The sequence below is a fragment of the Notamacropus eugenii genome, chromosome 4, assembly GCF_028372415.1.
Source record: "Notamacropus eugenii isolate mMacEug1 chromosome 4, mMacEug1.pri_v2, whole genome shotgun sequence".
In the NCBI taxonomy this organism is placed as follows: domain Eukaryota; kingdom Metazoa; phylum Chordata; class Mammalia; order Diprotodontia; family Macropodidae; genus Notamacropus; species Notamacropus eugenii.
Genome location: NC_092875.1, coordinates 423,847,540 through 423,860,699, shown reverse-complemented (window position 1 = coordinate 423,860,699; position 13,160 = coordinate 423,847,540). Strand labels below are relative to the sequence as shown.

At 36.4% G+C, this 13,160-nt stretch overlaps 1 protein-coding gene across 3 annotated transcripts in view; it reads left to right on the top strand.

Annotated features, from left to right (window-relative positions):
• NIPBL (NIPBL cohesin loading factor) overlaps positions 1-13,160 on the top strand; it is a 271,821-nt gene that overhangs the window by 129,085 nt on the left and 129,576 nt on the right. For all 3 annotated transcript variants that reach the window (XM_072605795.1, XM_072605797.1, XM_072605796.1), the window contains one exon: positions 9,222-9,365. In XM_072605795.1, coding sequence (XP_072461896.1) covers positions 9,302-9,365 — 64 coding nt within the window. In that variant the 5' untranslated portion in view covers positions 9,222-9,301. The remainder of the gene's footprint in view (positions 1-9,221; positions 9,366-13,160) is intronic.

The following is a 13,160-nucleotide window of genomic DNA, read 5'->3' as shown; positions in this document are numbered from 1 at the left end:
AGAAGAGCACCAAGAAAAACAAACTCATCTCTTTTAATTTACATTCTTCTGCCCTTTTTATTATATCTTTTACTTCAAAGGGGCTTTTTGTTGCTCTGTCTACTGTTACATTTCATTTGAAAAATTAATGAGATCGTTATAAATTTGGCATAATAGTAATAGTATAAATTATGCTATTTCCACTCAAATTTTGTTAAATTAGAAATTTCAAAATTGTTATCTTATTTTTTCCTAATAATTCAGAAACTAGAACCAACTCTTTGATTTATCCTAGATGATAGAGGACTGCATGGATAGTTGAAATATACAGGTAGTCCAGACTGATAAATGAATTCTGTTGCAGAAGTCCATTTACAAATTAGTTTAGAACCCATAATATATTTTTCTGTAGAAATTACATTGGTAATTAGGTTCCTAGACTGAGCTGCATCAACATATTTAAATCATAATGTAGTAAGCTATATTGTTGTAGTGTTAATAATTAAAACAATTAAAATGAATGAGAAAGTTGCCACTCTTTCTTTAATTCTTCTCTCTGGTCTTCATCCACCTACCCCCTTCCAGTCATTGCTAAGTCATGTAAATTCTGCCTCCATTATTCTATGGCTATTTTGTCCCTTAACTCATATTTACCTTTGCTTACTCCCATGCATTTCTTCTTACTTGAACTCTTGCCTTAGACTGGTCTGAATCAGAAGTCTTTAGAGGCTATGTATGATATTGTGGCCTGTTATTTATTTAGAATATGAGATGAAAGTGGAAGGGAAGAAAAATTGTTTGCTCTAGTCCCACAGGGCAGGGATATGACTGACAAGTGAGAATGAATTAAGTGATCAACATCACCTATTTTTTGCTGAAACTTATTCTTTTACTGTTATCCTTTTTAATACAAAGTAGTATAGTCCATTGTGTGTGCATATATATGTGTGAATGTATACACACATGTGTTTGGGGGTGGGAGGGTTGTATGAGAAGAGGGACAGACTTGTCTTCAGGCATTCCTGTGCCAGAAATCACCATATTCCTGTTACCAAAAAGCAGAACTAGGAGCAGTGGGTTAATGTTTCAGAGGGAGATTTTGCTTCCATGTGAGAGTTGTCAATTTGAAAGCAGGAAGGGACCTACAAGTTGTAGTTTGCCCAAGGTAACACAGCTAAATGGTAGATTCAAAACCAGGCCCTTTGACTCTAAATCTGTCTTCTTTCTACTGTACTGCATTGCTTATTCACCAAATAGGTTAGGAAAAATTCTTAGCAGTTCGTCTCTTGGCCTCTCGTTCTTCCCTCTGCCAATCCATCCTTCACACATATGCTATAATAATAAAAACAACAAAACAGTATTTCTATATCTCTTTAAGATTTATGAAGCATTTTATAAATATCGCATTTATCCTAACAAGCCTGGGAGGTACATTCATCCCCTTCACATACACATTAGAACTATAGTGGATTGGTTCTATGTGTCCTCCAAGAGTAGGTGTCTCTAATGAGCTCCCACTGATATTTTCTGTAGGTTGTAGTAGACTGGATGAGACATCATTCTGTTACTGCCACTCAGAGAACTGGTTCTGATGATAGATAGAACTCAGGATTTGCTTTGTAGTGTCAACCTTACAAACCTGTATTAATGAATAAAAGTAATTTTTCTTCCTTTAATCGGTCAATAACCACTTACTGTGTGCCAGATCTGGGGCTAAGTGCCAGGAGGCAAACAAAGGCAAATACAAGGTCCCTGCCTTCTGTGGCTGAACTCCTCCTGTTCAGGACCTAACACCTGTAAAGTCTTCCTTTTGAAAATGATATTTCTGGTCAGCCGTCAAGGCTTAGGATTTGGAACTGCAGTTGTTGTTTTCTAGTACTAATTTATTCACTATTTCACCTGGCTAATTAACCTATGGCTCTTCTTGTAAAAATGACTTCTGAAATTAAACAGTCTGACTTTGGGGCTTTGGAACAAAGCTAACCTTTCCTGGGAAACTGAATACTGACCTCAATATACTATGCGCTCTCCGTGGGGAGATGCGCTCAGGACAATTCGTTGGAGGTGCCTGAAAAAATATTGGAAATAAGGAGAATAGCACAACCACTCAGTTTGTTTACAGTTACCCCCTGCTTCTGCCTTCCTTTCCCTGCCTATACCTACTGTGGGCTGTACTAGACAGTTAGTCCCAAGCTTCTCCCCAGGCAGACAGGGTTTCATTTTCCTTCCATCTGTTCCCCTTCCCATAAACCTAAGCTGCCCTGTCCACCTTCCTCTAGTTTCCCTTGCCCATCACAAATCTTGCTTAAAATAAGATTTTGTCCTATTTTTTATCTTTTATCTTTATCTGATCTTTCGTAATTTCCGATTTTTGTATGCTTTATAAAGTACATGATATGGTTTTTATTGATGGAAAAGACCCGATGTATTGCCATATGCTTTACCCCTGGACCTTCCATCTGATTTGAAGCTGAAAGCTGCTATTTATCTCCCCTCAATTATAACATGAACCTCAGAGAAGAGCCAGGGCTTACATATATAGGTCTGGGAGTCATCTCCATAATGGAAACCATAGGAGCTGATCAGATCACCAAGGAATAAGTGTGGAAAGAAGAATCCAAGACTGACCCTTTGGTTTTACCCACAATTAGGTGACATGCTATGGGTGGGGAGCCACTTACAAAGGGGCTAGTCAGCATAGATAGGGAGGATTGTTGAGAGTGGGAAGTCTCATGAAAACTCAGAGGAGAGAAAGTGTCCAGGAGGAAAGCGTGCTCAGCTGTGTCAGATGCAGCAGAAAGGCTGCAGACCACATTTCGAAGGATTGAAGAGTGAGAAATAAGGAAGTGAAGGCAAGAAGTGTAGACATTTTTCCTCGGCATTTACAAAGAAAGGAAAGTAACTTGAGGGAATAGGCAGTGAACCTGTACAAAGATATTGAAGATTAGAGAGTGAATGATTAAGGAAGCTGTTGAAGAAAAGTGGAAAGAATGATTTCAAAAGCAGATGTAGAAAGATTGTCCTTGGAAAAGAGAAGGGCCAACTAACCTCAATAAGCATGTCACTTCTCAGTGCACAAAAAGACTTTAAATGGAACATTTAACCTTGGGAATACATTAAAACAAATTATATATGGCTAGCATTTATATAGCTCTTTTGCAAAGCAAACTCATTACAAAGTTACTCATTTGATCCTCAAAACCCTGTGTGCTATTGCTATCCCCACTTTGTGGATGAAGAAACTGAGGCTGGTCACACGGCTAAATAAGTGTCCGTGGATTTTAACCTAGGTCATCCTGGCTTCAATTCCAGCACTATCCACAATGTCAAATAGTTGCATCTAGAATTAGATTTAAAGCTTTGCCAGACTCCACAGCCTTTCCCTAATAAAAGTCACCTGTCAGTTAAACTGTTTGGTTAAGATCAGAAGTATTAAAATATTAATGAGGTCTGTCTAATTTGTTAATAGTGAAATTAAAAGAAGTTGTGGATTTTTAGTGAAGTATATAGATATTTATAGACTCAAAGAGAAGACAGGGGTGTACAATATTCATTTTGTGAGATGCTGAGATAGTGTGATGGCATGTATTTTTGTGAATAGCAGAAGAGTCTTGGTCCATTTGTGAATTCGTTGTAATCCGTTTGCCCCCAAAAGAAGCATGGTAGGAAGAACACTGAATTTAGTCAGAAGAGTCAAAAGGCTTCATCTTCCTCAGCTATTCCAATCTGTGTGGTGGTAAAAAAAAAAAAAAAAAAAGTAGGTCAACAAAAAGCCCAGCTTAATGAACATCATATAGTCTGTACTATAGGGCTTCTGAGTGTGCTTAGATTAATATGTGCATGTATATAGATTTAAATGTGAATTTTTGCCACATGATAGATCTGATGTTTAGTCTGCAACTGCTAAGCCTAGAAAGCATTATTGTTTTGTCTTGTTTTTCAAATCATACAGGTCATAGCTTTGATCTGATGTAAAAATATGTAAAATATTTGCTGCCTTTTTATTTTGTGGTGTTTTCATATTTACACATTTGTACTACTATAAAATAAAATAGGTAGTGTGCCTCTCAAACCTCTTGACATCCTGCCCCCTCTCCCCAAGCAACTTGAATTCTGCTCCTTACGAGTTGTTTGACCTTTAGCAAATCAATCTCTTGAGTCTAGTAAGTCTACTAGCATTTATTAACACCTGTTATATGCCAGAGGTGTGCTAAGTTCTGTGATACAAAGAAAGGCAAAGAGAGTCCCTGATCTCAAGGAGCTCACAGTATAATGGAGAAGAAAACATACAAATGACTGTATACAGACAAGATAATAGATGGGTTAAATTGAGGGTAATGTCCAAGAGAAGGCATTAGAATTAAGGAGACTATGAAAGGCTTCTTACAGAATGTGGGACTTTAAGCACAATTTCTTCATCTGTAAAATTGGGTGAGTGAAAGTACCTTGTTACTTTGAGTGCTTGTAAGTGTATCATTATTTTATTAAAGATATGCCCTATCCCCTTTCACAACAGTATTATTTTTTTCCTTCTTTACCCCAATCCCTTCCTGGTGCTTCTTTTTTATTATTATTCTTTTTAAGAAGTTTTTCTGATAATGTACAGAATGCTCTGCTCTAGCAACCCCTTGCTTCTTTATTATAATGATGGAGACGTGTTTCACTGTCTTGTCTCTGGGGGCATTATTGGTTTTTCAGTTCATGATCTTTTCATTTGCATTATTGTAATTATCGTGTATCTTTTGCTTCCACTTTTTCCATTCAGCACCATTTCGTAGAGATCTGAATGTTCTTCTGAATTCCTCAGTCATAATTTCTTACTGGACACATATATTCTGTTTATTGCATTCATGTACCACATTTTTTCAGGCATGATTAATTAGTAGGCAACTGTTTTGTTTGGTTATTGCATCCACAAAGTGTGCTACTATGAATATTTTAATATGTGGGACCATTTTCTTTTTCCTAGACTTCATTGGGTTCTGTAATATGCCCAGTAGTGGAATCTCTGGTCTCAACGTATGCAGAGTTTACTCTTTTCCTTGCACAATTCCAAATTGATTTCCAAAATAGATGAACGAATTTATAGCATTACCAATATTCTGTTTGCCAGCTCTTCCAATCACTCAGTAAGGAAACATTTATTAATACTTTACTATGTACTAAAAACTGTTCTAGGGCTACAAAAATAGGCAAATAGCTCCTGCCTTTAATGAGCTTAAATAGTCTATTCTTGTTTTTTCTTTTATGTTATTCTTTTTTTTTAAGTTTTTATTGGTATCTTTTGTTCATTGCATTGACTGAATTTTCGTACCTTCCTCCCTCTCCTTTTAAGGGAAAAAAAAATAGTCACTACATTGAGTAAGTCTGAAAATACATGCAGAATTTCACCCCTGCAGATCTCCCAACCCTACGGAAGAGTAAGGGGAGGTATCTTCTCATTTCTCTTCTTTGGGACCATGCTTGTTTTTGGTAATTCTGCAATGTTCACTTTCATTTGTTTTGTGGTTGTTCTTTCCATTTAAATTGGTGTAGTCATTGTCAATATTTTTTCTTGGCTATGATTCCTTCACTTAGATAAGTTTTTCTGCTTATTATTAATCATGTCTATCATTTCTTATACTTCTGTACTATTCCATTATATATTTGTCCAGTTGTTGTTTGTCCTTCACTCTCAAAGAGAACTAACTCTTTGTCCATTATGCTGTTCTTAAAAACATTTCCTCAGTACAAATTTTATCTTTAGGATACCATACTATTGTGTCCAATTCTAGATGCAATACTTCCAGTTAAATAAATATTCATTGAGCACTTTCAGTATGTAAAACAGTGAGAAGTATTGTATAAAGGAGAATAAAGCATAATCCCTGTTCTAAAGTAGTAAGTAGGGAGAAATAACATATGTATTAAAATAAATACAATATAAAGTAGACGGTAGATACATGGTAACTTAGGGGATCATAGGAAAGGAGGGGATAATTTATGACCAGAGGGAAAGACATTTCATGTTTCCTTAAAGAGCAAGATTGACAAACTACAGTATGTGCAAAGGCAAGCAACCAGAAATTTTTGAGAGGGAGGTGTTGAAAATACATTATCTGAGGATTACTAGATGTTACTCTTTCTACCTTTATAAGATCTCTTGTGTTAGCCCCTTCTCTCACATAGCGACAACCTTAGTTCAGGTCCTCATCACTTCTCACTTAAATTAATGCAACAGCGTTATTAGCCTCCCTTCCTTAAGTGTCTCTTTACTCCAGTCTATTCTCCATACACTCACCAAAATTCTCTTCCTTAAGTGCAGATCCAGTCATGTGATTTCCCTTTTTAATCAACTCCTGTGGCTCCCTATTAGCTACGGCATAAAACTTAACTTCTCTTTAGCTTTTAAAGACTTGTACAACCTGGTCCCAACCTATATTACTGAACATTACTCCCTTTCCCATGCTGAAGTACAGACAAATTAGCCTTGTCCGTGTACCTCACATATTACACTCCATCTCCCATCTTTGTCCTTTACACTGGTGGTCCCCCATGCCTAACATCCAATCCCTCTTCACCTTCATCACATAAAATCTCTCTCTTCCTTAAAGATAGTCTTCTTGATAGACCTTTTCCTAATCCCTTTAACTGCCCTTCTCACATTACTTTGTATTTAATTACTTGTTATTTATTTGTATATATTCTTTTTATATTTATTCTGTTTTTACATGTACATTTGTACCTCCTCCTTTAGAATGTACGACCTTTTGTTTCATTTTATTTATATTCCCAGCACCTAGCAGACTGCCTAGCATATAGTAGATGTTTAATAAACCTTTGTTGATTGATTAATGCATGGTTAATGAATGCCTATGTTGGAAGATGAAGGAAGGGAGAACCTTCTAAAAGAAGGGAAAAAGCGAGAGATATGTTGAATTTCCTACATTTGTAAAGCTGGCACATCAGTGGAAGAATTAGCTTATTTATTGTTTCATTACTAAGAGCTTGGACCAATGAAATGATATTTAAAGGGAAGCAGATTTCATTATAAATAATAATGAATGAATTAATTAAGCATCTATTAAACATTTACTGTGTGCAAAACGTTGCTAAGACTTGAGGATACAAATAGAAGTAAGTAAAACCTCACATTCCAAGATATACTTGCCAAGAATTAGAAGGATTATCTATTTAAAAAAATCACTTAGCACAGTAAATTACATTCCAAAAAAGTGGGCTTCACTTCCCTCTTTATCTCCATCTTCTGGCTTCCTATCAATGGAAGTTTTTTCTTCTTTTTTAGAGTATTTTTCCCAATCAAATGTAAAAAAAAAAAATTATCAATTTTTAAAATTTTGAGTTACAAATTTCCTTCCCTACTACCACAGAGCTGCTATAAATATTTTTGTACATATTTTTCCTTTCCCTTTTTCTTTTCCTTTTTTTTAAAAAAAAAAATTCTTGGGGATACAAACCTAGTAGTGCTATTACTGTGTCAAAGGGTATACCCAGTTTTATAGTCTTTGGGGCATAGTTCCAAATTGCTCTAAGAATAGTTGGCTCCGCTCATAACTCTACCAACATTGCATTAGTGTTGGTGGAAGTTTTCAAGCAGAGACTAAAGCTCTTACATTGGGAGGAGAGATAGGGTTCAAGTGACTCACAAAATCTGTTCCAGCTCTAAGATTCCATAATTCTTCAGACTCTTTGCCCCAGAATGTTTTCTTATGCTAGAATTCCTCTGTTCACACCAGGATTGTCTGTTCATTTGCTTTCTTGTACTTTTTGCCACTTACTTTCACTGTCATCTACTAGCAATGCATTTGCTTGACACTCAGCTGCACAATGCCTGTGGTGGTCAATTGCCTGAGAAAAGTAATTACAGAATTTTGAAGTGATTAGTGGTGTTATTGACAACTAGTCCAATTCATGCCTGAAAATCTCTTTAATACAGCCCATTTGACAAGTGGTTAGTACACTGGGCATACAAATAGAAAAGTAAGACAGTCCCTGTTCTCATGGAGCTCATATTCTAATGAAGCAAACAACATTTAAGGAAGGATTCAGCTGCTAGTCAGATGGAAACGTCCCATGGTCATTAGAGTGTAACGGCAAAGCAAATAGTAGTGCTTGTTGTGTGATGTCTTTTTCACTGTTAAAATCACATACGTTTCCGATGCTGAACCATTGGGTAGTACTGAGGACTTTGGTGAAAAGAACTTTCTTTTCTGGTTCTTGGATAGCACCTTCAGGAGCAGTTACCATGCTGCATCTCCATAAGGGTTGTTTCCCAGGATGATGGCTCAGGGAATTGGGCTAGAAGCATTGTTGTTCCCAAGATTCTTGGGTTCAGGGTGTTGGGCTGTCTCTGTCAGGATCTGAAGAAAGATGGTGGTCAAGGTGATTTGAGCCAGCCCCTTCTGCTGTGATAGAATTCTTTTGTGCCAAATTAGTTGGTCATTAAAAATTTACTAAGGGTATGCTATGCATAAGATACCAGATGCAAAAAGTAAAATTTTATAAAAATTATAAACTTGACAAACATTACTGGTTTGTTTATATATGCATATGTAAGCCTGACAGCATCAGCATTGACCTTTTGGTGGGGCAGAATTGTCTTTTCAGGACACAATTATGATCTTATTGGGAAAGTAGGGCATAAAAAACTGAAAAATAAGTATGAGTAAATTACAAAAGCAGTTACGAGGAATTTATAAGTGCCGTGCATTTCAAGAAGTTTGAGGTCATTGTTCCCAGAATTAATGGATCTGGAAAAATACCAGGAAAGAATCAGGTCTTGAACTAGGCTTTGAAGGATGTATAAGTATCCAGACAATATATTGGCAAGATGAAAAGAAGGGAAAATTACATAAGCAAAGGTACCAAGGGAGGAAAACACCAGGAGTCCTTGACAACAGTGAGTTTAGCCCAGGCAGACCAAGAAAAAAGAAGGTCTTACAAAAGAGCAATTGATTAACAGGATTGGGAAGATAAGTTGGAGCCTTTTTGCAGAGAGGTTTGTACCGACTAAAGAGTTTGGCCTCTATACAAAAGAATTGTTTCAGTGCTAGACAAACTGGTAACTCTCAGTACGGTTATCCAATAATATATTTGAAAAACAGTACTGCTCCTTTTCTGTAGATCTTCTTGTTTTGTGTTCAATTAAAAGTTTGCCAATAATGTTATTTTTATCGTTACTAGTCACCCTCTATTTTTTTTTTCCAATTTTACAAGCCATTTTGTGTTTTTTTGTCTTGCAGTGTTTGGGAGATGGGAAGTAATGATAGCTGGCACCTAAGCTAAAGTACTTGTGTAGACAACACCATCCCAACATTTCAGGATGAATGGGGATATGCCTCATGTTCCCATCACTACTCTTGCGGGGATTGCTAGTCTCACAGACCGTAAGTAGATTGTACTTGTACTTGTATTTTAATCACAGAATGTTAGCTATGTAAAGAACCTTTTAATATCACCTAATCCTTTCCCCTCCTTTTAGAAAGAACAACTTGAGATCCACAAGTGAAGAAAAATAAAATTTGCCAAACTGATGCACAAGTCTTCAGAACATACAGTTAGATCCTTAAATCCCCATTTGGTGTGAAAACAAAAGAATATCTCAATCTTGGGATTAATTAATAAAGAGCCACGATAATTACTATGACTTTTGTAGACAAGGAATTCCATGCTGAATAAATTCTTAACAAAATACATAATGTGCTTTAAGTATTTTCAAAACACCAGAAAAAAACAATATCCTTAGCTTTGGTACCAGTAGCAGAAGTAATCTGATTATAGTTAGTATCGCTTTGTTGATTGTTGTCCTTCGTCTTTGAAGAGGACCAAAATGACATCACCATTGTAAAGTGAAATTTCAGTGTGTCTGACTGTGGCTGATCAGACCAATATGAGCTCGGAATGCTGTACCACAGGTTGGGCACAGATAGTTCATTTGAATATTTGGGGTGGATATCCCAAATTTGCACATCCTGCATTTACTTTATGCTGTCTCAATTCTGCTTTGCTCAAGAGCACAGCACCCTTTCAAATGTGGGCACGTGATGCTGAGCAGTCCTGTGCCAGTGTCTCCCATGTTGCACAGTCAAATCCAGAGTTCTTGAGAGTGTCCTTGTATCACTTCTTCTGGCCACCATGTGATCACCTGCCCCATGCGAGTTCTTCATAAAATAGTCTTTTTGGCAAGTGTACAACCCAGGCCATAGGGTCATTTCTCACTGGAAGCAGCAGTGTCGCTTTGTACATGAGTAACAAAAGCATTTGTTTAAGGTACTGCCCCTTTCACATGTGAACATTTTAGTTACTGCAAGCAGCAAGGGGGGAATTGTGTACAGAAAATTGATGAATTCACTTGTGTAGTAACATAGTCTGTGTTTTACTGTTCTGAATTATAGATAGAGAACTACTCCACAGATAAATATACTGAAAGGACTTTTTTGAAAGTAGAATAATGTACCTTGCATATATAATGTGGTAAAATAAATCCATCTTTTTATTTAAAAGGCAAATCTTATATGTAAACTACAAAAAAGAAATAAACCATAATGGCGAACTAGAATGAACAGGAACTATCTGAACATTCCAGGGTGGAAGTAAGGAAGCAATCCAAAAGAAAATTTAGAAATAAGAGATGGAAAAGCTAAAAACGGGAGACTAGAAAATGAAGGCTTAGTTGAACTTATAATTAAAATCAAGAACCAATAAAAATTGATGAATTATTAGCAGTTTTTTTCTGAAGCGAGATAAAACACAAATCAACAAAATTACAATAAAAAATATCAAAGCAAATGTTAAAGAAATTAGGAAATCCTCAAGGATATTACACAAAGCCATATATATTAGCGCATCAGAAAGCTTAAGATAGGTTAATATTTTTAAAAATGCAAATGAACAAAACTGATAATACAGAAATTTGTTACTTAAATAGCAAAAGTCTCAGAGGAAAAAATAAAACAAATTAACCTACTTCCCCACCTTACCACCCCAAAAAACACCAAACCCTCCCATGTCATCCATATGAATTCAAGGGAAGAGTTTTTTAAATCTTCCAAGAAAGGAAATTCTTTTAACATATAAATTAGTTTAAAAAATAGAGAAAGATGGAGTACTGTCCAATTAGGCAAACACTAAAAAATAATGAATAACTTTTTTTTTAAGACTAGATCAGTGATTTTATCATTAGAAGAAGGTTCCAGTGAGGAACTTCCTCTATCAATCTAAATTGGCACCTCCTCTGCAATTTGTAGCATAAGAGAGTTGCCTGGGGTTTTGAGAGGTTGTGGCTTGCCCTGGATGCAGAGCATCCTGACTCCTGGACCAGCTCTCTATTCACAGCACTTCTCTTCCCTAATAAATATGGATGTAAGAATGCTGGATTAGTTTACTAAATATGAATGTAAAAATGCTGCATCAATTTACAAAATACAGCAATACATCTTAAAAATAAAAGTAGTCAGAAGGCCCAGGATTGAATATAATCTTTGTTAGTATCCGTGGCTTAGTCACTTAGCCTCTTCTAGGCACCTTTTCCCATACATGTAATGTGAAGAGGCTAGAGTAAATGATTTGCAGCTTGGATTCCTGTGACCTCTCTTTATTCTGGTTAACATCTTTACATAATAAGATGTTCATGTAGAAATAAGATTAAATTTATTCTCTTTGGTTTCAGAAAGTAGTTCTAGGATTGTTGAGTTAAAATTAAATAAAATAATTGGATTTCAGTTCAATAGAAGAAAAATTTGACCATTAGAGTAGTCTAGAAATGGGAACAGCTGCTTTGGCCTCACTGGAGTTGGGATAGGAGATGGTAGTGAATTCTATGTCTCTCTCCTCAAGTCATCCATTGGAGGAAATACAGATTGACCACTGATCAGAGATAGTATAAAGATGATATGTGATTCAGGTGGAGGCTGGAATAAATGACCAATAAAAACCCTTATAACTTTTAAGATACCGTATTAATGCACAGAGTGAGCACTCAAATTGTTTTGGCACAGAGGGATATGGGTTTAGGACAGCCTATAATTTCATTAGTATAGAGAACTCCCAGTAAGTAAACTTCCTCTTCTAAGTCAGGTCATCATCTCATCTGCACCTGTTGTCTTCCCTATGGCACTGAGAGGTTAAATGACTTGCCTAGGGTGACATACCTAATTAATGTATGTGAGAGGTAGGACTTAAAACCTCACATAACAGATCTAAAGCTGATGTTCCGTATTCAAAAATGTGCAGCATCTAGCTGGTCCCAACTTTTCCAGCTATATTTTCCCTTTTACACACTCTCTCCTCTAGACACACTGATGACTTAGGGCTGAAACCTATGTCAAATCAACATTTCAAGTCAATTTTTATTAGCCTGTGTGCTCCTTGAACAGGTTCTGTGTGTATATATTTTTTTGGTTTGGTTTAGGGAAATGGACTTTTCTTTGTTTACCCAGAGATTTGCGCAGTACTTGATAAATGCTAGTTGACTGACTGATTGACTGAACAAGTATTTATTAAAGAAAGGCAAAAACCATACTGTGTGGGATGGCTCAGGTCCCTACATAAATCAATTACTCAGAGGCCTCTCAAAGTGATGACAGAAAAGTGATTTATTCGATTCTCGAGAAGCGGGGCTCACCTGTAGGAGTAGGAAAGCCGAAGACAAAGAACAGGACAGTGATTTATATAGACCCTAATGCAAGTCCCTCCTCCCCCCACTGACCATTATCCTCATTAGCTGAGAATATGGTCTTACATTCTAGACATGAAATCTAACCAATCCCTTTTGAAATGAAGACATCGAGGAATTATGTAAGTTTTGTCCAATCATTGAGACCCTAATACACTACACAGTTTTATATCCTTATATGGAACTATTCTATTCGAAAAATATTGTAACCTTGAGCCTTTAGGCCTTACCTCACCCCTGGGAGAAAAATTACAATCTGAGGAGTCTTCACTAAGTCTATCCCACTCAATCCCTCCTCTTATTTTATCAGCCTGAAGACTTCTCACGGATGTTTCAACCGAAGTTCTGTAACATAATCTCACACTATTAATCTCCTCATCCCAATCAGGATCATTCATGTCTCTTGTCTCCACAGGTGCCCAACCTTCCTTCTTTAATATCATCAATCGAATGGCTCCTTCAGTCCTTTCTTCTACTCTAGCAAGTTTTAGTAAAGAATTTCTAACTA